Source organism: Zophobas morio, unplaced genomic scaffold, assembly GCF_036711695.1.
Source record: "Zophobas morio isolate AGI-343-1 ecotype UQ-CSIRO unplaced genomic scaffold, CSIRO_AGI_Zmor_V1 ptg000277l, whole genome shotgun sequence".
NCBI classification, from domain to species: domain Eukaryota; kingdom Metazoa; phylum Arthropoda; class Insecta; order Coleoptera; family Tenebrionidae; genus Zophobas; species Zophobas morio.
The window spans coordinates 400,355-426,468 of NW_026972381.1; the positions used below are offsets into that span (position 1 = coordinate 400,355).

Below are 26,114 nucleotides of genomic sequence, written 5' to 3' on the forward strand. Positions count from 1 at the left end.
TTTGGAAACCCTCCCTTCAAGAGTCCGGCGTAAGCTCTTCTAGTTTTAGAGGTCATCTACGGTTCCTACGGAAGCACTTCAGAATCTCTGGCAATGCAAACTAGGAAAAACTTGACTATAAACAAGATTTACCAGTCTTGGAGAAAGGTGCCTAGAACTGGCCAGTGTAAATGAATAGACGAAGATTAAGGGACCCAGCTCCATACAGCTGACAAAGCGACGTTTTAGAAAACATTACGCACCTGCTGTCGGCCTCCTTACGCTCTTCCTTGGTCCTCAGGCAATTAGTTACGTACTCACCACGGATACCCACTTAAATCATCACTTCTTTTACAGTAATGGAAGGAAGTTGTCCTAAAGTCGATTCTATCTCAAGCATTTTTACGGTATTAATAGACTAGCAAAATTAGCATAGAACCTTTAAACGACTATGGTTTAGTAATCAGTTTTGTAAACAAACCGCTTATGGGAACAAATTTTACCAATTTCGTACATAAGACGTTCGTTAAAATTTTTTGCTGCCAGCACCTTGGACATGTTTATAAGCGTTAGCTGATGAGCAATTTTAGGAACACTACCGCCGATAATATTTAATTACCACAAACGCCCATGAAACTACTGTTTGTGAGTGTTGCCGCATATTAAAGAGACGTCGACTAAACTTAGCGAACGAAAACTTGTTGAATCTACAATGGGTATATAAAATAATATTGGGGGATAAGTTACCCCTGCAGCTTACGGTAGGTGTATTAAAGCCTTGTTTTTGGTCTGTGCTTTTACAAAAAGACTACTTGCTTACCAGCTAAAACAATAAAGTGATGCTCACTAAATTATACTTAATTACATCGCCGGTGTAATGCGTCCTATTTAAAAGGGTAAGGTTACTTTTAATTGCGATAATGCAAAGAAATTTTATTCCCGTGGACTCGTTGACGGATTAACCTCTACTAGAGATATCCACTGTTCTTAAAATTACCCCCATATTCCACTGCGCTATGAAATTGCTGGAACCATTAAACAGCATTTAACATGGTCAAAGCTATGTTATAAATTCTGATTTACCAAAATACCCATGGGGAGTGGTAACGGCCACTCTACTGGTTAAGGAGTTTTCGTCTTTCCAGAGTGAGTGCCTTGTACTGTGAACTATGAATCTCGTTTAAATTTTGGGGATCGAAGCAGAAAAGGTTTTTTCATCGGTCTGGGCCGAGGAGACATGATCAAAAATTTTGGACCGCAAAACTTCTAGAATACTAAGTAATAGAGATGTAACTTTGGATGGTCCCGACGTATAGAGAAATAAACCGAATCCACCGGCGAACCCGGATGCTGTACCTACCTCCGACAAACCCAGGAAGTACCCCTACTACGGCTAATACTGATCCTGTAACAGAGGGAAATGCACCCACATCTGATGTGCTTAACTCCAAATACAGCTGAGGTGCGAAATGCGGAAGTAGACGAATTGCCTCGCGCCGAGCTAGTGTACATTAGAGACTTAATTAACGATCTAACTTGGGGATACAAACCAATGGGCCTCTAATATTGCGCTCTTATCCTGTGCCCTTACTATGCATGCCAAGGAGGTACCAGAGCCTAGTACATACCATGAAACTCTGGATGGTTCGGAAAAAAACCAAAGAGTAAAGTCTATTTCACTTGTTTATCATAAGAAAAACTGAACTTGGAGGCTCCGCTATCCGTTGGACATTAAAAGATAGGGTGCAAGTGGGTTTTCACAGTGAAAAGTAACACTGACGGCATCAATGTAAGAGTCGTATTTAAGGTAAAGGTTACACGCATATATTAGGAGTTGACTACCTAGATTACTTTCAGCCCATTGGCCAACATCAACTATGTACTTAATCTGTCAGTGATGGTGCCTTTATTCTACTATTACTAGCTAAGGAAAATTTTACATGAATATGTCTAATGGTACTAAACTGCTACGAGGATATAACTGTGTGCGTCTCTCCGAACCAATATCTGGGCTAAAACAATCTGGTATGAGAGGATACGCGACTGTACATGAGAAAATCCCCTTTACTACGACTGAATCCAGTGTCATAGCGACTTCTGGTATACCACCTCAAAGAAAAAGACACATACTCTCTACTCCTTTTATACGAAGATGAAAACCTTGGTTCGCCCATTAGAGAGAAATTGAGTGACGCCTTCATTATTCTCATCCAGTCGACTCATGATATGAAAATACTGGAGAAAGACAACTTGGATCTTGAGATGAATGACCCACAAACTGTAGATAGAATCTTTTTAAACTCGGGGAAATATGTTACTGGGTCAGACCAGAATTCAAGATAACTAATCCGGTTGTCTTAGAACCCGACGAAGTACGATAAGATCCAGCTTTCTGGTGAATAACAATCCTACTGTACGGAAATCTATACTATAAGAGACAAAAGACAACGGGCCCTGTCAGCTAAGGAAGTGGCTTTATAGTCAATAGCGAACGCAATGAAGAAAGTTTAATGATTATGCTACTTCACATAGGAAGTGCTTCCTTTTTAAAATTGCATACGTTTGAGTCGACAGTCAATCTGTTATTAAAATATATCGCAACTCAAATCATCACGAGGATCGAAACACAATGTCAGATACTTTCGCATTCGTGATGATAAGAGCAAAATCTGTCCTTGAATTATTTTACTTCTGAGACAATACGGCAGGCCAGCTAACCAAATTTGTACCTCCCGAGAAACTTGCGGACGCATACTTTATCAGAGTTAGGAGGGGTGTTGAAGGTAACTTTTTTATATCAGGTTCTCGTATTATTTGTGGTTTTACACGTCTGCTTATCACGTGTTCATTTGAAGGTGTTTATTCCTGCCCCACATGTTTCGAATACTTCCCTGTAGATTTAAATTCCCTCCCTCTACGGAACTGTAAATTGACTGCCCTCCCCTCTTTTCTCTGTCACGAATATAAAATTTTAAAAGAATTTTTAATGATGCTGATACCAACCACAAAATTATCTTCTACATAATAAGCCACATTTGAGAGCATCAATTGAACACATAAATATTTCCCTAAAGGGGATCAATGGATAAATAATTATTTTAGTGATGTTAAATCAAGCGCACTTGACTTTTGGCACGAGAAAAAGCTAATAAAACTATTTTTTGATGGCCATGAAATCACTGTTTTAATTTTAAAGATTACTCATTTAAGAATATCCATCCCTTGTTTTTCGACTTTCTACTTGTGTGAGATGACTTTTCCAGCTATGACAGTAGAAAAAACAAAACAGAAAAATAGAATTGATGTTGGTGCATCCCTTCATTTCTTAGAAACAATGTTGTAACCGCGTATATCACATTTGTTTACAAGGAAGCAACAGCAAATATCGCATTAACGTAAAATTTTGCTGAGTCAAAAAGAGGTGAAAAAGATTTTTGAATTAAAAATTATCTAAAAATGGAATTAAATAATTGACTTTGATTAGTTAATTGTTTTTAATTATATTTTTGTATCCTCTTAATTTTAACTTTAAACCTTTACCCTAGTCCAAGTGTGTTCTGAATGTTTCATGACTACCGACTAGCCTTTTTAGGTTATTTGATGTACAGTCTGTTTGTCTTGTGTTTAGTTTGGCATGTACTGCCTGTAAATGAAAATTTAATGCCTATTCGTTTATTCACCGGTTGACGTTTTTATTTATATGAACAAATATATAAATTATCTGAGGTCTTTTTTGTTCATTTATTATGTAATTATTGAAGAAGGCCGGCTAAGTCACATCCACCTCGGCAATGCGTGATTTCATGTGCTTTTAATATGTGTACAAGCACATAGTTTTCTTTTTACCTTTTTGTTTTCATTTAACCTCTCTAACCAACAAAAGGGTTCTTACCTCACCTTTTGCTCCTTTGGAGAAAATATTTGCCAATAGTAGTATCTTGACTATTCAGAGAGTTAACTGAAATGCTGAAAGATGGGTTTGTGCCCCCCTACTGGATTGGCAATTTACATATCTAAATAAAATTAAAGAAAATGTAAACAGTCGACACTTTCTCTTGCTCAGAATGCTGATGACATTGCAATCTTATATAAGTTCTATATCAGTCCCGTTAATTGTTAAAATCCTAAGCGTCAAAATTGACCGGTGCTTCCAAAAAAGGATATGGTGGTTGATGCTCGAATATTTGCGTCTTGAGAGAATAAATCTAGAGCTTTCTAAGTAGCACCATTATCTCGGGCACATTTTTTGAACAAATATAGTGTTAACTAGACAGTTGTAGCTTATTTCTTTCCTATGGTCTTAACATTTTAGTTTTCAGTCATCTTGACCAAAACAGAGATCTACCAGCATATTTCGTAGCGTGAGTCATTTTCTGGACTGGTTGTGCATCGAGATAATCCTACACCAAGTCTATAAACTTGTACATGGTATAACAAGGCTCTTACGTGTCTAATGATGTATTTATGAAGCTTGGATTTGAATTTAAATACCACATAGGTGCTTATTTCGCGAATCGTAAAAGCACTCTAGGAGAAAGTTCAAAGGTTATGCGAAGTTAACGGCGAATTTGGTATATTGTAAGGAAGCAATACGCTAGCGAAGTAATACCGGTACTAGTCTTTTTATTAATCTTTAAAAAGTACTTTCCACTAAAAACTACTAATATTTTAAGATCTTTAATTCTTTAGCGGAGTCCACTAAGTATAATCTTTGGAGAAAGTTAGTTTTTTTTTTATGAATAAGAGCAAAGGTTAAGGAATAAACCGTTAGAATTTTTGAATTTTGGAGAGGAATTTAAAGTGTCATAATTAAGTAAATCTTCTACTTCGTATTAAGCTACTTAAAGTGGAACCTAAATTTCTTTATATTATTTTGAATCCCTTTTTAAATTAAAAAAAGCCTTTGTATGTTAAAACATCTTAAAGAAAGCATGTTAAAAACTTCAATGGCTAATAACTTGATGGGCTTTGAAATAGTCCCTCATTACCAGATGTACACTGGTTATATCGTACACATCCACTTACTCGAGGTCACTTTTCTTCTCTTTTCTTTTAACTTAAAAAGTTTAGTATTCGATACTATCAGTCATTACGTTCATAGCTAAGAACTCTATTCATCCAATTCTTTATATGGTGAAATGACCATATTAGGAAAACCAACTTTTTAAATCTTTGTGTGCTACTATTTCATAAAAGTTCTGAGATAGTCTCAGAGAACATTCTTTTGCTCAATAAGTCATTCTATGTTAGCTCAAAAAATATGAGCTTTGCTAACTCGGCCATATCCGAAACTAAGGAAGGCGAGCTTATACGCTCAGAGACCGGTAAGCTGTTTATCTATCGTGTATACTTGAATGTTGTTCATCTTTTAAGAATTGCGTAATTGGATAAAGAAAGATAAAGCAATTCCTTTTGTGTCCAAAAAAAATTGATATCATCTTTAAGTTTCTCTTGCTTGCCCTTGGGCTTGTCGATGACTTGCCGTTTTATACCTGAAAGTTTAAAAGATGTTCTAGCAGTAAGGTATGACATTGACTCGTAATTCATGCAACGACTAGGGCCTAGGTCAAATTAGTATAGTATTAATACTATTATTGGCGTAAGGCAGCATCGTTGCGATGTTATATATAACTTTTAAGCTATTTCCATGCGAATCATTACAACAATTATTTTATCTGTTTTAGTTGTACTCTAACCCCAAAAAACAATATTGTAATTTTAAATGTATCACGAATATCATAAAAAGCGTAGTTCATCCTCTTTTACAAAGAACGAAGCCTGAGGAAGAAGGAGATAACCACTTCAGAGGGGTTTTCAAAACGGAAAGAAAGTCCAGAGGTCTCCTTAGTACCTGTTCATTTTTACTCCTGCATTGGTAGGTAATATTAAAAATTACTAGGAAATTATCTGACACTGTCAACATCCCGAAAACAATAAGGGATTTACGAGAAAGCCGGGTGTTAAACCGGAAGGTTTGTAGGTAACTTTAATCAAATTGTGAAGCTACAAGTTTTTTAATGGTTGGTATTCAGTAGACGTACTCTTTTTCAATAATCAAACTTTTTTTACTAAACAGTTCCTGAATTATGGATAAACAGAAAAATACTATTGTTACGTAAGTTTTTCTGATTTGCCTGTCTTTATCAACTTTTCTTCTCTAAATATAGTAACGAATCCATGAAATTATAGAAATGTTGAACAAAATCCAAAATTAGAGCTCTATTTTAGTGGTTACAACTAGACTATGACTAATTAAGTTTCTTATTTAGTTCTTTGACCTTTTTTTTTAAATTAAAAGAAGACATTTACTGTATAAATGCTTTAATTTAAGAGGGTCTTAAAAGATAAATAATAATTTTTGTAGTCGTTTTAGTTAAGTTGTTTCATTACAAATTAATAATGGATTTTACGAGTGCAGGTTTGCAAGAACACAACAGCTGTACAATGAAGCTGTGGCTACATAGTTTTTAAGGACAAAACGCCTTTTATATTGACAAGATAATTTTAATTCTTTAAGGAACTTCTTTTTGAAAACCTTAAGTGGAACAGCTACTTTCTAAACAAAGGCCATTTAAATATACAGTACTTACACTTTTTAAACGTATTTATGTAGCTATAATACTCTCTAGCCGTTATCCCTTGGTTGTGTAGACCCCCCACTTTAGATCAGAGCACGTCACCTTACGGCCTTCTAGGTATACCTTGTTAGAAACCAGCTTACTCTGGTGATCTTCGCCTTTTCGTTACTAATCAGTTTCGAGAGGTCTGGTTCATAAAAGACTTTTACAGCATTTGTATATATAAAATTTTGCTGCAGGTTTACCACGGACATTTTAAGTGCAATGTCAAGCGGGTTATTGACTACAATTTTTCAGATTATATGCGGGACAACTACCCGGCATTACAGAGACAGTAAATATGGAGCATATAGAAGTACGTTATCTTTATTATATCCAATGAGTGCTTATGTTTTACCATTTTAGCATCACTACTATCGCTCTCATCCTGCTATTAACCCCTTTGTTCCTCGTGGATCTCATGTGGATCTTATCCACCTCCATGACAGAAATAAATTTGGCGGTTAAGAAGCTGTAAACAAATCTAATTATAAGACATACTTTAATAGCACTCACCAAATGTATTTAATAAAGTTTACTGAAAGAAATTAGACTGTAAAGTTTGGTTAACTTTGCCTACATTTTGAGTCTATGAATTATAAAATTTCCTTTAAAATGTGACGAGCACGTTGGAACCCCAAATTTTTTACATTTGTTTTTTTTTCATGAATAATATACTTTTATATAAGAAAACTGTTCACAATATTTAGCAAATCTAGGTTATTAATGACGGTATTGAATATTACCTCGTTAATTTATATTGATACCTTTACTTTTAAGTTGGTATCTGCCCCCTCTTGTTTTACTCCTATTAATAATCGATATTTAGAGTTCACTACCTCCGTCTATCTACAAGTTAAAAGTTGAGGTATGGGTTGCGCTTGCCCATGTGGCAAGAGGAGGTAATTACCTCTTGGCTGGATTGTTTTCATCTTTATGCCTAAAAAAGGATATGAAAGGGTTAATACCTACAAAATAGCGTATTTTATAACTCATTATTTCAGTAAAGAATTTAACTTTTTAATTTTATGGTTGCTACGATCTAATAATGGAGTTGAACATTACTTTACATATTTCATACTAAAAGCTTTCTGGACTATGGCTTAATGTAAGTTCAGCTCAACCTGAGTTTGTAGAGCTGAATATAAGTGTATATCGATCGTATTAAAAAATTTTGTGGCACTTAAAAATTTTTTTTAAAATTATTAACCCATTTTGAAAGTTTTAATGCAGGATTCGTTATTAGGATTGCACAGATTTTGGTTTTTCTCTGTTTATAACTAATAAGCTTTTAAAAAATTTACTGTGTACTGTGTATCCATTAACTTTCGTGATATTATAAGAAGATGAAATTATAATACATTTTCAAACTAGAAGTCGGAACTAATCAGCCTAAATTCTTTGAGAATTTGTAGGGTTAAAAAAAATCTTCTTAATCAAAGCCAAAAAATATACTAAATAAACATTTTTATTAGATTTTAAAACTTTGTTTAGCTGCAACTGCGCTATTGTATTTGCGGATTTGTGGAGAATCGTTAACTTAGTACGGGAATAACACCTTGAATGATTATTAAGCTCCTTTATAATTATACTAATATAGTAATTATTAATTTTAGGTAATAGTAATGACATCATAGATCCACGTAATCATCAAAGAGTTATTATCTGCTATATTGCCGGGTGTACCAGGTTAATAGAACTCGATAAAATTGCTATACCTGTTAATTGTTAAGACTTACAATAACTAAGCGACTAAAGTGCAATGAAAATTACTCGTATATATAGGATACTTGCAATCTTCACCTTTGTGTACTTTCTTTTAATGCCATAATTTCAGCGCTTTTTATTTTCAGCCACTGATTTTCAAAATCGCTCACTCTCTTTATCCGCTATAGCTTCTAACACTGTTACTAAAGAACTTGGCGCTCTCCTTTTGATCTTCTTTGTTGTTTAGAATTCCTTTGTAATTTTCTTTTTATTGAACATTTTATAGTATGAGCTTACTTTTAAAGGATTAAGGGACTTTTTGAGACATTAAGTGATAAAATATAATTTTTTATAGCCCGAGCCCTTTCAATCATTTCTTTGGCTTAATGATTTTAGCACCGCACTCCCAAAAGGTTCTATATCTCCCTGCTGTTGGTTACGGCCTCCCTATCTGTTATAATGCCTCTCGGATTCTTAACTTAGACATCTTATAATTTGACATAAACAACTCGGAATTAATCTTGTTAAAATTAATCTTGGCAAGGTTTTTAAATTCTTTCAAATTACCAATTTTGATATACTTGTAATACGAGACTGGTCTATTAACTTTGAGCTTACTATCTAAAAATAATTATTAATTCCCTTGGGGAAATAGATAGTTTAAAATAATATATGCGTAAAGGATATAAAACTAAACTCAGGGCTTCTCGGCGACTACGGTTTCATTTTATTAAAATTTCTTATTACTTTTCTCTGGGCTGCTAATCGATGATATTTGCTAAGATTCATTGGGTACTGTCATGCATTTAAAAGTGTCTTAAATACGTTCGTTGCAAGATGCTACATTGTACCATTGGGTATTCCCCTTAGACGCAGTCATTTCTTTGTCCATAACAATAAGTACAATAATTCCGTAGACCGCCGAGCGCCCTTTCGTTTACGGCCCCTGAGGAATTTCCGCGAGATGTTGGGCATGAATTCCCTCCACTTCACTTAAGGTGAAGGTATAGTGACAAAAAAACAGCTCCGCTGAAGCCTCCTAAAAGACTTGGCTTTGCTTTGCTGTACCCCCCTTCTATCATTTTTTCCATTCAAAAGGAGGATGTAATACTTTTCAGCAGTTGCTTAAGTCAACAACGTTAAGAATTCTCATTTTGACATCCCATTATGGTAAGCCTAATTAAACTGCCGGCGATTTGAGTTCTCAGCTCGGAAGGACTGATCCAACACCACTTTTCGCCGATCAGTTCGCTGCCTAATGCTTGCTACCTACCCCTATATTATACTAATAATGCATTTTTTGAGTTAAGCTTTTCCCTGATTTGCTGGCAAATAGCTTACATTGGTTAATACAGAGGTATGAGTATAGCTTCTAACGGTATCGCTTTTGTGATATTCGATATCTTTGGATGAAAGATCATCTACCTTATTAGTTATTAAAGATACCCTTCGGCGTCTTTTCGGCTGTGAAGTTGACGTGTTGCAGAGGTTAAAGTCAACCAACAAACATGTCTACCAAACAAATATGGGACCACCAGCCTCTTTTTAGCAATTGCTTGCCCTGGACCACTTTTTGAATTTTTGACAAGGGCAGATGTTTCAACAACTCCATTGTTCAACGGCGTGACGACATAACTTTAATTGGTAAACTCTCTGCGCACATCTTTTATAAATTAATAGTTTTTTGCCTTTATAGCGTCAATTTTATCAAAACTTTATAAAGATGCCATAATACCTTTTTCTTACATTAAAGGACTAATATAAAAATAGTAGTCTCCATTTTCTAACTCAAGGGGTGTTTTTGAATGTGGTAATTAAATTTTAGCCCCTTAAACCTTTACGAAAGGACATTTTTTTGGTCAGAATAATTAACAAATTTAATAAGCACTTCCTATCACTACGATACATTGACACTTGTACGTGAACTCTGTAGGCCACATGCCTTAGATATTAAGGCGACGGTTTTATAGTTATTTTTGACGTCAAAAGTTATCATGAAGCTTAAAAGGGGTAGACAAACGAAGAGAATTCTTACCTTTTACAAAAATAATTTCGGTTTTCGAGAACCTTTTCAAATACTAGGTTTCCTGTAGCCTTTTAAATTTATTAGATTATAACCTTAACATATTACCTTTTGTTACTAAGTTTTATAAAAGAAAATCTTATCATTTTTATTTAGTTGATAATAACTAATTATTTTAAGTGGATGGGACCTTTGGCCACGCTGCAATAAAGCAGAAAATTCATATAAAAGAGCACCTTGAAAAAAACTTAACGGCAAGTGTTACATTGTACACTACCAAGTGCATCGTTCAAGAAGTTAAACTCCTTGGGCCCGATTTCTTTGGTTTATAATTTAACTCCACTATACAGCTATTTAAGTACTTCTTTTTTAATGATGCTAAAAGGCACATATGTTATGATACGTAAATTTGAATATCGACAATGCAAGCACGCTCAGGTGGCTCCGGCTCGTGAGTGCGTCCTAAGTTTTCTAGGTCTTTCTTAGCACGCAGCTGTTTCTTTTCGACTAAAACAGTATTTACTATAAGTAGAAGCTTGCAACTAGTTTATTATTTAAAAGCTCGTTTTATCTAATAAATAACCTTTGTTTTTGTTTTAAACTACTACTACAAATTTCCTTTTTTCATAGTTTTACGCTATTATTAGATATGGAAAATAAGCACCGACTTTTCTTTGCAACGCAAGATCCTGAGTTACGAAGGGAGCTGAGAGAATTTTCTGGCGTCCCTCTACTCTTTTTTAGCCGTTCTCTTGGTTGCCTGGAAACACCATCCACCGCCTCGTTTAATGTTGTAAAAGAGGTAAACTCAATGCCCACTTCCCATTGAGCTACTTAATCTTCTGTTGCCTTTGGATTGCAGAGACACAGAAAACTTGGCCTCGTAAGTGATAAAGAAAAGGAATCTTTAGGGCTGTTAAAAAAACCCCTTTCAATGGTTCGCTCGCTAAGTCCGACTTTTTTAAAAAATCTATTTCCTCTTAAAATAGAAATTTTAAAGGAAGAAATTAGGAAACCCAAATCCGCTGTCGTGCAAAAAATCCAAAGCCGAAATAATCGAAGCTAAACGAGTAAAAAATAGAAGGAAAAAAGAAAGAAAAGCAGCGAAGCGAGAAGCTCTTTTCAGTTATGCCGATCAGCACGACAACAATATTCCGAGCCCTCTATAACGAGATCCTCGCCACTTTAGGCTCACTAAAAGCACACTTTATTGTTGAAATTTTCCTTTTGTTAATAAGGAGGCGGGCTTCTGCGATGTTTTGCTAAGAACTTAAAAGACCACTCGGTGCTATTAGTGGCTTTCCTTCACCGCTTTGTTAAGGAAAATTTGCTTTTCTGCCGAAATTTTTAAGATTAACTTTGTTATGCTGGCATATCATAATAAAGTTACCATCTTCGATTTGCTGCTCTGCTTTCGAGTACTTACATTTGCTTTTTGATGCCGCCTTTTGATTTGAATCTGCTCAAAGCTTTCGGCCAGTTATAAAAGTTAAAGTTAACTTATTCAAGTGGCACGTTTTTTCTTATAACAAATTTTAAAACTAAAAAACGGCTAATTATATTATTGTTTGTAGCTGCAGAATTACTAAAACAAAAACTGCCACGAATTAGATTCTTTTTTTTTTGCGAAAAGTACATTTGCTTGTCAATATTTCTGTTCTCTTTTTTCCAGCAGGAGTGAGCGTCCTTTAAAAATTCGGCCCAAGTTTGAAAGAAGTCTTCCCAGGAAAGTGTGTTCATCTAACATGTTTACTAGCAGTGCAGACTATATAATTCGAGGCGCACTGTCGCACCTCCTCTTGGCAGTACCCGAAGTAGAAGGCTGTTTCCTCCCGAAGTCTTCGATTCAAGTCGGATTCCACTGCGAGTTCCTCAAGCAGACTCCCAGCTTTTATTTCGCAAATCCCGTTTTAGCTAAAAAGCAAACAAAAAAATAGAAAAAAAGCACCAGTTTCAAGAAAAACAATTATTTCGGAAGAGAAGTGTAGCGAAGCCTCATCTTCGGCCGAACTCAAGAGAGCAGTAATCTCCTTCATTTCTACAGGAAAATCGGTTTGACATTGTTGTAAGGTAGATTCGTTTCGCAAACGTTTAAGCTGCGAGTTTAGATCAGCAACTTTACTGTCGATGTCTTTAAATTCACAACGGCTGAGGTCCAAGGCGAGTTCAGGATCAGGAAGGGGAAAGGCTGTTGAGAAATTTACTTCGTTAGCGCACATAAACTGATAGAAACATGGCAGCTACGCAGTTCTCCGCCGGAAAATTTTAAGTTGACGAGCAACGCGAGATTCGTTTCTACAAAAAAAAACTTTTCGACGACCAATTCCAGCAAATTCGATTTTCCATCAACAGTCTTAAGAAAAGTTACCAACGTTTTCTCGAACTTTTGAGAGGATAAAGATACCTTTACAAGCTTAAGTTTTGTTAAAACGTCGATTGTAAAGCCCCACGCACGCTCAATAGAGGAGTTTCCCTCGTTCATAAAGTTTCCTATGCAAAGTATGATGCCCAAGATAGTTTTAATGCCTTTACATCTCAAGCCCTGTTCAGAGTATATGCTACTTTTAGGATTAAACTGTGTATGTATAAGTCTCTTTGATGCAGTACATAAATTATTTCTTAAAACGCTTAGGAACTAAAATATAAAAACCAAACAAAAGGATCTTATTTTTCTGAACAGCACGTTTAGTTCATATATTTTGTCGCTAAAAGAAGCCTGAAATATCCGCACTTTCAATTTTTCTCTAGCAAAAGGAACTCCCGCCGTTTCTAATATGAAACTACATATTTTGGTAAACAAGCCTTCATGCGAGCTGCTATTGGAGACTCACGCTTCTCCCTCTTCGAGAACTTCCCCGCTAGTAAAGCCGGACTGATTTTTTTCCACGACGGAGCGCAAGGAAGCCAAATCCTCTTCCGTAGGGAACTTGACAAACGTGAGAAAGGAAGTAAAGTTTCTTTTACTCACTCAAGAATAAATACAAGACTCAGTAGCTTCTGGAACTCCTCGGCCTCAACACTATGGTCACTGAGGTCCGTCAGCGCTAGAAGGAAGCAGTGGTTGTCCACCGCTTCATTAGATAGTAAAAGATAGCTGCACCTTGCTTAAAATTAATGCTCCTCCTCTCGAAGTTCTTGTAGATGATACCTAACGAGCGACTCTTTCTTTCATCGAGTACTCTAACAACCTGTTTCATCAAGGAAGAGACACCTTTAAGTTCGGTAAATAAAGACATCAATGGTGCAAGAACGACCTTTTTAAGACCGTGCGTCTTCCTTTCCTTCATAGACATGGCGCTGGTAATAGAAAAACGTTCTGCGATATCCCCAAAGTCGAAGTCAAACTGCTTCATATCATTCCAAAGGCAGCTGAAACCATTAATAGCATATATTATGACCATATAATATTAATTTTGACTAAATCTACGTTGCCATATACATTGTAACGCTTAGTAACGTAACATAGTTACTTTTTTTCAAGACTTGGATTTGAGCGAAGGCGGGTCCAGAATAGGCTTTTCATTCTTTTTCCTGCCAACGTTAAAGATCCTTTACTATTACGATTAAGGAACTAGATGGTGTGCTACATGTATGAGTTTCTTACGAACACCCTAATCACTACGTAACATCTGTCTTACACTCGCACGTTAACGGGCAGCAAAGATCCGGAAAAAAGTATAAAAATAGCATACGATGCCGATGTTTATAAGCTCGCTTAGAGGAAAACAAAGACGGAGGCGGGGGAGGCGGGGGGGGAGGCGGTGACGAGAAAGAAGGATGAGGTGCACAAGGAGATTGCATCCTACTCAGAGCACCAAGGGGCTCTGAAAGCGAAGGCACGGAAAAAGAGGAGACAGATTCGCCTGAGCACCAATATAATTCGAAAGTATTAATAAATATTGAAAGACATGGAAAAGTCTAACTTTTGGAATCTGACACCGAGGAGTCCTCCATTTCTTGCAGTCCTGGAATGTTTTCGAACAGAAGCGGTGTATTATCTTTAACTTATCGTTTTTTTATTAGTGGAAGCAGACTCTGAGCGCAACCGCAAAAGGCGACTACCCGAATAGTTTGCGTCCGGAAGAAAACCCAAAAAGTTTTTAAGACGCGCTTTTCTTAACTCCTGCCTCTCTTGCCTCTCTTTGCCGCTGTTGAAAACAGACTAAAGCTTGAATGAGTTCGTCGGCGTCACCGTTGGGCTCAAAAGGAAGTACACCTTAACTGCACTGTCGCTAAGCCTCGTCTCGCTGGACTGAGAAGCTGCGTTGTGTAGAGAGAAACAGACGTGGTAAAAGGCTATATATAAGTTTTATCTTTGGCACATAAAAATTGACGTACAGCGAAATGCTTGAAGTTGCGATTCTGCTAACTCTAGTTTCTCCTCTAATATCTCAATTTCTTTTTGATAAAAATCGCTCATATCTTTAATGGCACGGTAGTGAGATTTTTCCAACTTCGCGTCAAAAGACTTCAGAAGACCACTAACATAAAAGTATTATTATAAAAGATAAGCAAGTTATTTTTACAAAAACATAAGGTGAAGGTAAAGAGTTAAACCTCTTTATCTTTAGTGCAGCAGATTTATATAAGTTTCCATCCTGAAGACCTTTATTAAGAGTGTGAAGGTAATCGTCAACTTGTCTGTCACCATCTATAGGAAACTTGCAAGGACAGAAACTTTAATTAAATATTTAAATTTGGTATTAAAAGACATAAAGTACCGCTAAAGACAACCTGCTCGCGACAGGAAGTTAAAGAAGAAAGAAGACTTTCGTTATAGCTATCTTTGTTTTCAGACGGTTTAGAAGGTAGTTTACCGTAAGAAATTGTTTGTCCCTTGTAACTTAGTTCTTTATTTAAACTAATACTCGCCAACTGTGAAATAAGAGGTGGTGGAAGTAAACCAGGAGTTCTAAGGTTTTCTAACATATCCAAATATTAAAAAAAGCAGTTGTTTAAATAAACTATATAAAACTAACCTTTTTGAATACGTAAACTCTCTGTTAAGTTAAAAACTGTTAGGTCATCCTTAGCGCTATAGAAGTTATTAACAACCCATAAATATTATAAAGTTTTTAATATTTAAGTGACTAGTAAGCACCTTGTATCTAACTTATTTTTCTTTTCCAGTGCCACAATTGAAGTTTCCATAGTGAATTTTTATATTAACCAAAATTTCAAAGGCCAACGAGTCTGTGCACCTGCAGTAGAAGAATCTACAAAATTTAAAAGGCAGGCACAGGAAAACAAGGTTATTAATTAGTAAACCTCCTTTCTATTAAAGGAACTAGTCCTTCTATAAATGAGAAAACGCTTTCTCCTAAGTTTTTCCCTTACGGTTTTTATTACGATATTACGTGTTAATACTCGATGAATCGTCCAATAAAATAGTATTTGAAAACCTTCTAATATCCAAAAAGTAAAACACTGTTATTACGTTTATTACATTTATGCAAATTTCTAACTTGTGTTTAAAACAGAAGGAGAAAGAGATATGTAATTTTGTCATATAAGAAGCAAAAAAAAAGAAGTGGCCATGGTAAAATTTCTAAAAAACCTTTAAAGTTGATATCAACTTTTTCTTAAGACATCTCTTTAAAGTTTTAGCTTATTTCCTTAAAGTTATATAAATATACAAAACCTTACGAGTTCTAAGTTATTTTTTTTTAAAAAAAAAACAAAAAGTGACTGTATGAAGCTATGGCAAATGAATTTCCACTAACCCGTATAAATTCACTCTTTTTGTTACCGATTTATAAAAATCATGAACTTGTCATATTATGGACCTCACAAATTATCTGTTGCTTGCCTGAATGTACAATACTTATTAATTAAATATAAATTTTATTTAATTAAATAAGCAGTTTTTACAGAACCCTTTGAGTCCTATCTAATAGGTTTTACAATTTTAAGTTTGTTTTTCTTTTTAATTATTTAAAGACCGCTAACTATTCCTAGCGTCATTATAAACTTCATAAGAAATAATCACTTATTGGAAAGTGCTTTCTACTAGTTACGTTTTTCTTAGCTTTTTAATTAGTAAGTAGCTCCTATTTATTTAAGAGCATACCTTTTACTTAGTTGAGAGCTGTAAATATGCCTCGTGGGGTATCACAGAAAATCTTAAGATACTAAAGTATGATAATCAAGCAAAAGTAAAAATTTACAGTTTTTTTTGTAAACAATTTACATTTGGGGTCTAGGTTAAAGCATTAAAGAGTAAAAGGGTAACTGGGTCATAATGAAGTAATCTTTTCCCATTCTGTGGCAATAACATATCGACATTTGTTAAATGAATAACCTTTAGAGAAAGATTAAACAATGCAGCAAATGAACTGTCAAGATGGTTGCCCTCTTTTGTAGTAGAAAAAGATCACAATGCTGGGATACACTTAGAGAGGTGTATGATAGGCTCAAGCAAAAGTCTTTTTCATGATCCCGAAGACTTTTGACGTTTTAAACGCGTACGGAAAGCTTGTTTTCAACTTTTAATTGTCGAAAAAGTGATCCGCCCACCGCCAAGTTCACAGGAATGAGACTGTTTATAGTAAACAGGCCAGTGACCTTTTAACGAATATGAACATATATATTCGTTCGCAAGGACGACTGACATACAGTAGTTAAAAAATAACTTTGTAACATACCTATCAAAGCGGAAGTATTCAATTATTTTGCTAATAAAGCTTGAGGAGTTAAATTCCCATTAAAAGATTTATAGACTATATTTGTGTCATGGTGTACAGTATAGAGGGCGTCATGTAGAACATTGTCGAAGACCCTAAAAATCGCGATAGAAAAAATTTAGTATGTACATATTAAAAATGACAGACTATCTTAAGAAGGATTTTCTATATAATTCATTCTTTGCTGAGTATGGTAGATGTTAAAAGTCTATACAAAGACCTACATCACAGTCGCTGCACATAAACTGGAACTTTCCTTAGTGTGGGCTCCTCATTGAAAACTTAAAGATATACAATTTGCGCAGTTCTCGTACATACTCTAGCAAGCCTTTCTTCGGAAAATGTCTGCCACTTAGACATAAAGGGTTCCAAAATTGCCGGACCGTTCTAGGCTAAACTGAGATTGCTGCGATTCTTACTTGTAACAGTTTTAGATGGCATGAACAAAATTCTTACACCGAAAAAAAAACTTTTTAGACTACTTTATAGCCTACCCTTCAGATAATGTAAAGCTTATCCGCAGATTAGTCTCATCGAAAGCGCCTATCTTTGGCAGTAGCCGTGGACAACTAAAGGCTTAATTCGGTTAAGTGCGTTAATTCACAACGACAGCGTTTACTTCTTCCTATAAATGGTACTCAGCATATATACACACTTTTTTCCTTTTACTTAGTACTCTCCAAAGTATTTATGTGCTTCCAAATAAGTGGATTGTTTTAAAAAACCATAATATTTAGTACTCCCCCCCTATTTAAGCGCATCGTACCTACAGCAGCAACCTTTTCACTATGTATTGTGTAGATAATAAAATTTGAGCGTACCAACGATCTACGTATACCACATAACCCGTGCCATAAAGCGGTTATAAAAAAGTAGTTACTTCTGAAGGCGATGTAGAAGTAGGAAAAAGTAGAAACAGGTTTGTTGTATTGCATCACACCTACAACCGTACAACAATACTGAGGTAGAAGGAGCGGTTACCAAGCGTTTTGAAAAAACCTGTTTTGGCGGTATTAATACGAGAAGCGCCTGTGTCCTAGTAACTATACAGTAGTTTAAGTCGCGAAAACACAAAATATAGTATTAATGTTTTATGATAACTTGCCAGTTTCATTTAATAGTGCTTTTTAAGTTATATACATTCGTACAATAATATAGCACGAACTTTGTCGTAAATGTTTTTTCCGGGTTTAATTCGTTAATAACCACCTACTGTAAGATTCAGTACGAAATAGTTAAAGTTTTAAAATTCATTTATACTAGAAAATATATACCTTTTGACAACCTAGAACAGAAAATAAACAAAAGGAGAAACAATATATCGTTTTCATGTGTTAAAAACTGTATGATTTTATTCAATGGAATTTTCAAAGAATAGCGACATCATATATCAGTTTCCATTACACTTAGAATATTCTCCTGAAGCGTTGTACTAAATCTTTTGTGCAACTCATTACGAAACTTTTTTCTCCCAATCACGACGTGTATTTTATTTATAAGTTGTAAAGAAAAAATATTTTAAAAAAACTTATAGCTAATAGTAAATTATGTTACCAGTTGACTCGGTGTAATAATAAACTCCAAAAAGTATTTATACGTGAGTAATGAATCTTATTTTTTTTTTAAATTTTAGAATAGTTGGTTTTATTGGTATACCTACATTCCCAAGACCCGCTGTTAACATTTTTAGCTTAATATAAAAATAAATCTATGTTTAAATAAATATTCAAGTAAGTAAAGAACAAACTCATTTTTCCTAATGATATTGTCCATTTTACAAACGACTGATCAAGGGTTTACAAAAAATATGATGTACAAAACCATAGCTTAAAAAAAACATACTATATCGCTTGAAGCAGCAGTAATACGGACGGGTTTAAAAAACCATAACACAAAAGGAAACAAAGGAATACCCTCACATTTTAACCCTAACATTTTATATTCAGTTTTTTTTTTAATCACGCTTTGTGGTATTTCCTTCATCAGTTGTTCCGTAGACGAAACTGAAACTTATCTTTGTCTTCTTCTTAAGAAAGCTTATCCCTAATATCATTGACTATCCAAATAAAACTTTAACTAGTAATAATAAAAACTGATTACACTTATGTTTATAAGAATAACCAGTTTAAAAGTTTACTATTTGGTTGTCATATTTAAACCGAAAAAAGACGTAAGTAAAACAGAGATGGGAATATAGAAAAAAAGAAGCAAACTATTGAAGAAAATATAAGTGAATAAAACTTAAGATCTTGGTTTTTAGCTCCCTCCCCTAAACACTTAATTAAATAAAAAAATAGAAAACCTAACCCCTCCTACGGCTCTCACCTCACAAGTCAATTTTTTTAATAATATTTAGTACGAAAAGTTCAAAAAGAAAGGTTTTTTTTATTTTTAGCACTGGCATACTTCGGCTGGTCTTCTTCAAACCTTAAGCCGCGTAATATGTATTCCCCTCTTCAGCAGGGTTATTCTAAAATGCACCAGTGTACACTCTTTGTAAGGCTATAATAATTGTCCCAAAGGACTAAAAAAGCGGAAAATATCGGGAACGAACTCCCCCCCCATTCATACTAGTGCAGTGGAAAACCGCTGAAAACCACCACCGTGGGAGGCGGCCTTAGGTACAAAACCTAAGGCCACCTGGGCACACCTGCCAACACACCCGCCAGCCAAGCCTCCCCGACTGTGAACTCCTCACCAGAAGGGAGGAGCCCGAAAAAAAGGTTTTTTATATAGTTATACATTATGTACACATAGAAGCGCGTACTTGAATGCGTCACACATATTAGGTTATACAAAGTTCTTATTGAACCGTCATTTTAACCGTCTTTCAGCAGGTGGCTAGAGGTAGCTGCGAAGACAAATCCCTCAATTAGAGGTTGAACCCAATTAAATTTGTAAAAAAGACAAAAAGCAAGTGTTGTGCACTCTGGCAAATATAAAATTATAGAACTGGGGTAATAAATATAAATGACAAACTCAGCGATTCTTTTTTCCGGTCTTTGAGAGGTTGCGTATTAACTTTGCAATTATTAAGCCCACTAGCAAGTCATCTTCGTCGTTTGATTTTGAAGCTCTTTTTGTATAGTACTCTTCGACCATGCTATGCAAAGGTAGTAACTTTAGACACACTGCTTAGAACAGAGGGGTTCAAATCGGAACCGCTATATTTCTGAGGCCTACCCCGAAGAATGCGAATCGAGGGCCCCGGGACCAAAGCTGTCAATATACTAGGCGAGGAAGTCAGGCACAATGAACGTGCTAGATATTCGCCATCGAAGGGTATATGATTTTTAACAGCTACTGAGGGCTGGAGGAACTATCATCGGAACACTTGAGTAATTTTGGTTAATTAAATCCTTTAGAAACATCTTCCCGATCTTAAAATTTGAGCAACTCCACCAAAAGTGCTTAAGGGGGCGCTCGTGCCTTTTTACCCTAACGAAAACTCACCCTTAACTAAACAATGTCGATGGCGACTTCGAGCGTGCGGTGACGGATGCTCTCATTAACGCACAGAGGAAACGTGACTTTGCGTACCGCCATAACCGCCCTCCTGAGAAGTTAACGACTATAATTGGCGAGCGACGACGCCTTAATCGAGTGATTATGACTTTCAACAACTTATGAACAAATTGGTGCTAAACCACCTACCGGCACATCAACAAAAAGCTGATGACACACTTTAACTGCAACGACAACAAACTGTGCGAAGTGTCAAAAGTGATGACAACGGGGATGCACCCCTCACGAAACAGATTAGACGAGTCAAAATCGAGATCATACATCTTGGCCGACCCTTCGCCACGGCAATATTGTATCCGGAAAGCGATGAAGGCAATGTGAACCTCTTTTCTGATCACCTTACTGCACAATGTCCATAGCCAACCCCCTTAACTGTCAATAATGCGCCCCTTGAACCGAGTTTTTCCTGCGCGAGGGAAAATGGCAGTTGTCGTGCGATTACCAAAGACACCGCAATTGGCATCCGAGCCTTACTATTACCGAGCTATCAGCCTTTTATCGGCAGTTGGTAGGGTAGTTGAAGCATGAATAGACATCGTTTAAGAGCAGTTGTTGACGCCCGTAAGTTCTACCAAAGTTTCAAGTTGGATTTTAAAGAGGCTTTAAACATCCCAATACACTCTTTAGCAGACCGATTGGACGACTAGAACCTTTAATTACTTGAAAGCCACTGGCACTCCCTCTAGACGACGAGAAGGCTTTCAACCGAGTATGGCATGAAGGCCTGTTGCGCTAACTGCACACTCTGGCAACACCCTGCGACTTTGGAGAAGTATTCAAGTCGTGCCTAATTGGCCGGGTCTTCAGCGTGAAGGGGTAGTATACTGCGTCGCAACGTTCCATCTCGAGTGGGGGTTCCGCTGCTATTCCCACTTTATACGAACGGTACCCTTCTGCTAGTCGACTCTCCTCCGCGGGTCGCCCGTTATGCTGATGATACATACGATGATTTATTAGCAGTCAAAGTCACACGTGCTACTAATTAACATCTACAGCTTTAATTTGACGCGCTTGATAACCAGTATAGCCATGAAATTTTCTATTAACGTAGCAAAAAGCAATGCTTTTTTTATAACAAAGGAACAAATTGCGCTGCCTACAATCTTGTCGTTCAAAGGCATAAAAATCTATGGTGCCTCATACCTAGAGGGCATAATTAAAAGCTCTGTAGTGCAAACTTTCGTTGCGCAATAATCGAAGGCTATAGTATCTATTATACATTTCGGTCAATAACGGCACACGCATCTGTTGCCTGGGCCTACGACTTACTGGCATTAGCGTCTTTGCTCCAAGTGCTGGGCCTTCTAACAAGGCGTTGTAGTTTGTGCGTAATGATGCGCTACAATGTGAACTACAGGTTGAGCCGCTGACCACAATCTTCGATAGTGGGTACGCTAGCACACAATACCGCCGTCCCCGTGGCGGATTCTTGGAGTGATATCATTGGAAGCTGGAGTTAGGGGGTTCAAATAACACGCGAAGAATATCAAAAAAAAATATTAAATATCACAGTATACAAAAAAAATTAACAACACAGTTCAAAACACAAAAATAAATAGTATAATACATTAGAATTTACGAGGGCGAGGTTGGATACCGCTACCATCAAAGACCGAAAAAGAGAGTTGCGTCGGTGAGAATCCCACCCACGACCTTGAATGTGCGTCAATACCCTTAACCGCTGAACTACGGACAATAACCCTCGAGGCCGGTACGATGGTTTTACGTATATAGCCTGTCGTAATACATTACTATAATACACACTAACTATAAAAAACATAAATACACAAAACACAGACACCTAAATGTTTTTAAGGAAATTGATTCTAGAGTAAAACCATAATACTTAAAACCAGTTAACGAAAATACAGGAAACCATAAGTTTTTTCACCGCATACAAAGATCACCTACTTTATAAATTGGATACGTACTAAATAATGTAAAGTTTATAAAATAATCTGGACCAATTAAAATAATTATATATACATGGAAGTTTTGTCCTTTTAAGGTATAAATAGAGACCGAAAAAACGTTAATATATGACCTTTCCGTACTTTCGTTCAATTTCCTTGCGGCTTGTGTTCCGTATACTTATTTGATCTACGTTATTTTAATTATACACATGATATACAGTTAATTAACTCTTAATTTACATTTTTTTCTAATTTCTGATAGACATTTTAAAATAATACTTACTTGTAGGTGACTAAATCTTTCTGAGAGCTTAAGTCTCTTTTAACTAAAGTGGAGAGACAAAGAAAAGAATTAGTAAGTGGGACTAGGTTTACTTTCTCCCTCTTTTATTAATAGCTAACTCGGTTGCAAGCTTTAACTTAATACCTATCTCCATAAAATTAAACTTGCCGCAATATAGCGCCAGAACAGAAATCCGAAGCATCTTATAAATTGGTAATACTATAAGCAAAGGTGTAGAGCGTTCAAAAGTTTAATTAAATCCCATATCTACTTTGTTTAAAGGTACAAGAGTACAATTAGTAAGAAAACGATTTTTTTCACGCTTATACCCCTGCTATTATATGCAGATTTCCCCCTTACTCTAATCTATTTTTCTTTTTAATAAGCTCCAGTTATGTTTTCTATATTTTAAACTTTTGAACTAATTCTTTTAAGTAGTGACTTTAAAATTGGTGTACAAAGGGAGTCTAACCGATGACTATATACATGGCGCCACTCAGATTTCAATGGGTAAAATCCCTTGATTTTTTAGTAATAAACAAGGTATACGTAAAAACACCCTAATGGAAATAGACTGCTAACAGTAGTGACTAGGAATAAGATTAACATAAAAAAACTACGTATTTTATAATTAGCAATCAGCACACTAATGCTATGACGTGCAAGAAAACAATAACAGTTGCTTTTGAGAATGTAAGTAGCTATTCTTAAAAATTATGATTATCGCCTCAGCCAAGGATGGTTCTTTAACGACAACTTGCTCCTGTCTCCGTAGTCGTAGAGAAGCTCTTCTCCTTCAGATCAGTTATAATACGCTATCAATATAATTTTCTTTAAGTTACATACCTTTTAATATATGCCTTTTCGCAAAAAAAAAGAGACGAGGCACGCCGCTGACCTCCATGGCCTTGGTAACAAGGTTAGCTGCAGATAAAATAAAAAGTGCTTTGAAAGGGGTACATAAGCAGAAACGAAGGCAACAGACTAATACTAACTACACGCAGTTCTTTAATGGATCGCCATCCTAACTTTAGATAGACTCCATAGGTTTAAACTACACAGCGCAAGAGTCAGCAAAACCAACCTGCTTTTGCGCTGTGATTAATAAATCTTCCGATTCGTCCTGTTAAAGTGGCGTCAACGCTAATTTGTACAATAAAGTTAAAATTACACTTGAACAAATCTCTAAGTAACTTAATCTACACAATTAGTGAAGTGCTTAAATCCTAAGACTAATAAATAGAAAAGCTTTTTTGCTTCCCACGAAATATTTTGGAATGGAGCCTATAAGCCTGTAAAGTATATGCAAGAATCACGTAACATGGACACAAATGTACCCAAAACTATAAGTTGCAAAAAATACAAATACGTAAGGTTAAGTAACCAGTGGACATTCTCTTTAAACTTAAAGTAGTACATGTAACATCCGCACTCAGGATCTTTGCCGTATTTTACTTCCCGCAGATCTGCTTCCTTTTTGCCAATTAATTCCCCTTTAATATATTATTATTTAATATGTGATAATAAATATACGGCTTATAGCCCAACTATTTTGATTTGCTAAGATTTTTAATAGCATGCCCAAAAAAGGGGCAAAGAGGAAAAACTAAGTTTATAGAATATACATCTTTGAAGCAAACCGAAGACTATTAACACGTTTCAACGGATACCTCCGTTTAAATTATTTCTTTGTAAGTGCTATAAATAAAGTTTTAAGCCAAAAAAGAATTAAAAAGATAGATTCGTTGCCTAAAATATTCAAAGTTGATAACTTATTGAAGTCACTAGTTTTTCCTAACTCTTAGGATTTTCTTGAAATGTAGATATATCCGTTAAAAATATATAGTATATGTGCTGTGCACACCTGAGTATTCACATATGAAATCGCCCTTCGAGAACTCTCTTAATGTCCTAACACCTTTACCTTTATCACCCTCATCGCTAACCTACAAAAACTTTATAAAAATATATTTTTCGAAGTGTACATATAAGAAAGACACTTCAAGATCATATTCAACACTGCCTAGTATAATTTTCTGTAACTGTTCCTCATTTTCTTTCTAAGGAGTGTTAGTAAGGAAGAAAGGACCGGTATGGAAAATATACCTTCCTTTGGTTGGAAGAAACCCTATTACTCTTTCGAGCCGGGAAGTAGTAGGAAAGCTCCTTCTGGCTATATTTTCCTTTCCCTCTTTCGATAGTTTTCTTTTCTTTATACTTTAATCTCTCTTTTCTACTTCTGCAAGAAAAATTATTTTCAATTTCGCCACACCGACAGGTTATATATTGAAGCAATACTGTTTTCTCTGAGAAAGTTTTGTGGGGGTGAAATAGATGTTAAGTTGACTTTTCTTGAGATTCTCCGCTTTCTGCTTGTCTGGAGTGGAAGGAGGAGTGAGCGATGTGTGTTTTTTAAATTTTAACGTAGCTTTTAACGAGCTGCCGCTGGTCACTTTGTGACTCCGCGACTGAGCCCTATAAGATGAGGTAGTGTTGGTCGGTGTAACTGGCTTGGATTGTTTCTTTTGCTTCTTTTTATTGGTCACATCAAAAAGGTCTAACTTTGAAAAATCATTGTTAAGGGAAGGTAAAAAGGTTTTAACTTTATGAGGATCTGAAGACTTATTATCTCTAATTTTAGATTCGCCATTGCTTTTTAAAGATCCTCTAGACGTTTTTTGTGGTACCAAATATTTATTATTAAACAAAGTGTTCTTTAGGGGCTTAAGTACTTGCATTTTATCCATCATAGCCTTTATTAAAAAGAAATGCGAGTAAACATATGAAGCTAATATATTATAAAAGTTAAAAGATCCTCTCAATAAATAAAAAGTTTGAAATTGCAATACCAGATCTATGGCTGTCTGCTTTATTTTCGTGTTATCTTGAATTTTTTCTCTTAGACTTTTTGTATTACAGAAGTCGACAGTTTTGGACATAGCTTTAGTTGGTAGAATATTGCCTATATAAATAAATAAATATAAGTTAAGTCCGAAATACTAACAGAAAGCTTATAGGTTAAAGGATACTGCACAGGCCTCAGAGGACTGATGCACCGTAAGATAAGCTTAATTCAATATTATTATTAAGAACGGAGTTTAAAGAATAATGAAGGCAATAAATGTTAAAAACAAAATAGAACGTAAAAAAATTTAAAGTCAAGAGAGAAGATAGATTTTGCACTATTTTGATATATTTACAGATTTCAACATTTGCTGATGCACGAAGAGATGAAATTGTGTGTACAGCAACTTTTTTGCTCTGGGGAAGCGACCATCAGCTACCAAGAAAAACCTTCTGGAGCCGAACGAACGGACCACCCTCGGAGAAGTAGTTTGAGACTTTAACTACGGAGGCGGAAAAGACAGCGCGAGTGAGGGCTGC

General features: G+C 35.7%; 2 protein-coding genes and 1 long non-coding RNA gene across 13 annotated transcripts; 1 reads left to right on the top strand and 2 right to left on the bottom strand.

Moving 5' to 3' along the window:
* Positions 1-11,532: 11,532 nt before the first annotated feature.
* Positions 11,533-15,515, bottom strand: LOC135119653 (formin-1-like). 4 transcript variants are annotated; one of them, XM_064044051.1, is made up of 22 exons: positions 15,428-15,515; positions 15,306-15,361; positions 15,048-15,248; positions 14,884-14,987; positions 14,665-14,807; positions 14,543-14,586; positions 14,389-14,488; positions 14,250-14,330; positions 14,019-14,189; positions 13,797-13,857; positions 13,581-13,695; positions 13,427-13,514; positions 13,309-13,370; positions 13,158-13,252; positions 12,977-13,106; positions 12,731-12,868; positions 12,571-12,679; positions 12,275-12,514; positions 12,120-12,214; positions 11,963-12,066; positions 11,717-11,795; positions 11,533-11,661 (listed from the first exon to the last, which is right to left on the bottom strand). In XM_064044051.1, the coding sequence occupies exons 5-22, from the start codon at positions 14,744-14,746 to the stop codon at positions 11,632-11,634; spliced, it is 1,824 nt and encodes a 607-aa protein (XP_063900121.1). In that variant the 5' UTR covers positions 14,747-14,807; positions 14,884-14,987; positions 15,048-15,248; positions 15,306-15,361; positions 15,428-15,515; the 3' UTR covers positions 11,533-11,631. The 4 variants fall into 4 exon arrangements, with proteins under 4 accessions (XP_063900121.1, XP_063900122.1, XP_063900119.1 ...); XM_064044052.1 differs by lacking the exon at positions 11,533-11,661 and having other exon boundaries at positions 11,724-12,066; positions 12,275-12,364; positions 12,416-12,514; XM_064044049.1 differs by lacking the exon at positions 11,533-11,661 and having other exon boundaries at positions 11,724-12,066.
* On the top strand, positions 12,329-12,869 carry LOC135119654 (uncharacterized). Its single transcript, XR_010278313.1, has 2 exons — positions 12,329-12,378; positions 12,435-12,869. It is a non-coding gene; the product is annotated as an uncharacterized LOC135119654 (long non-coding RNA).
* A 7,862-nt stretch (positions 15,516-23,377) lies between the features above and the next one.
* Positions 23,378-26,019, bottom strand: LOC135119656 (N-lysine methyltransferase KMT5A-B-like). 8 transcript variants are annotated; one of them, XM_064044057.1, is made up of 11 exons: positions 25,931-26,019; positions 25,765-25,797; positions 25,580-25,692; positions 25,029-25,483; positions 24,837-24,969; positions 24,731-24,790; positions 24,595-24,676; positions 24,115-24,223; positions 23,815-23,873; positions 23,577-23,637; positions 23,378-23,524 (listed from the first exon to the last, which is right to left on the bottom strand). In XM_064044057.1, the coding sequence occupies exons 3-11, from the start codon at positions 25,667-25,669 to the stop codon at positions 23,383-23,385; spliced, it is 1,191 nt and encodes a 396-aa protein (XP_063900127.1). In that variant the 5' UTR covers positions 25,670-25,692; positions 25,765-25,797; positions 25,931-26,019; the 3' UTR covers positions 23,378-23,382. The 8 variants fall into 8 exon arrangements, with proteins under 8 accessions (XP_063900127.1, XP_063900126.1, XP_063900129.1 ...); XM_064044056.1 differs by lacking the exon at positions 25,765-25,797; XM_064044059.1 differs by lacking the exon at positions 25,931-26,019 and having other exon boundaries at positions 23,404-23,524; positions 23,577-23,654; positions 25,580-25,843.
* Between the last annotated feature and the right edge of the window lie 95 nt (positions 26,020-26,114).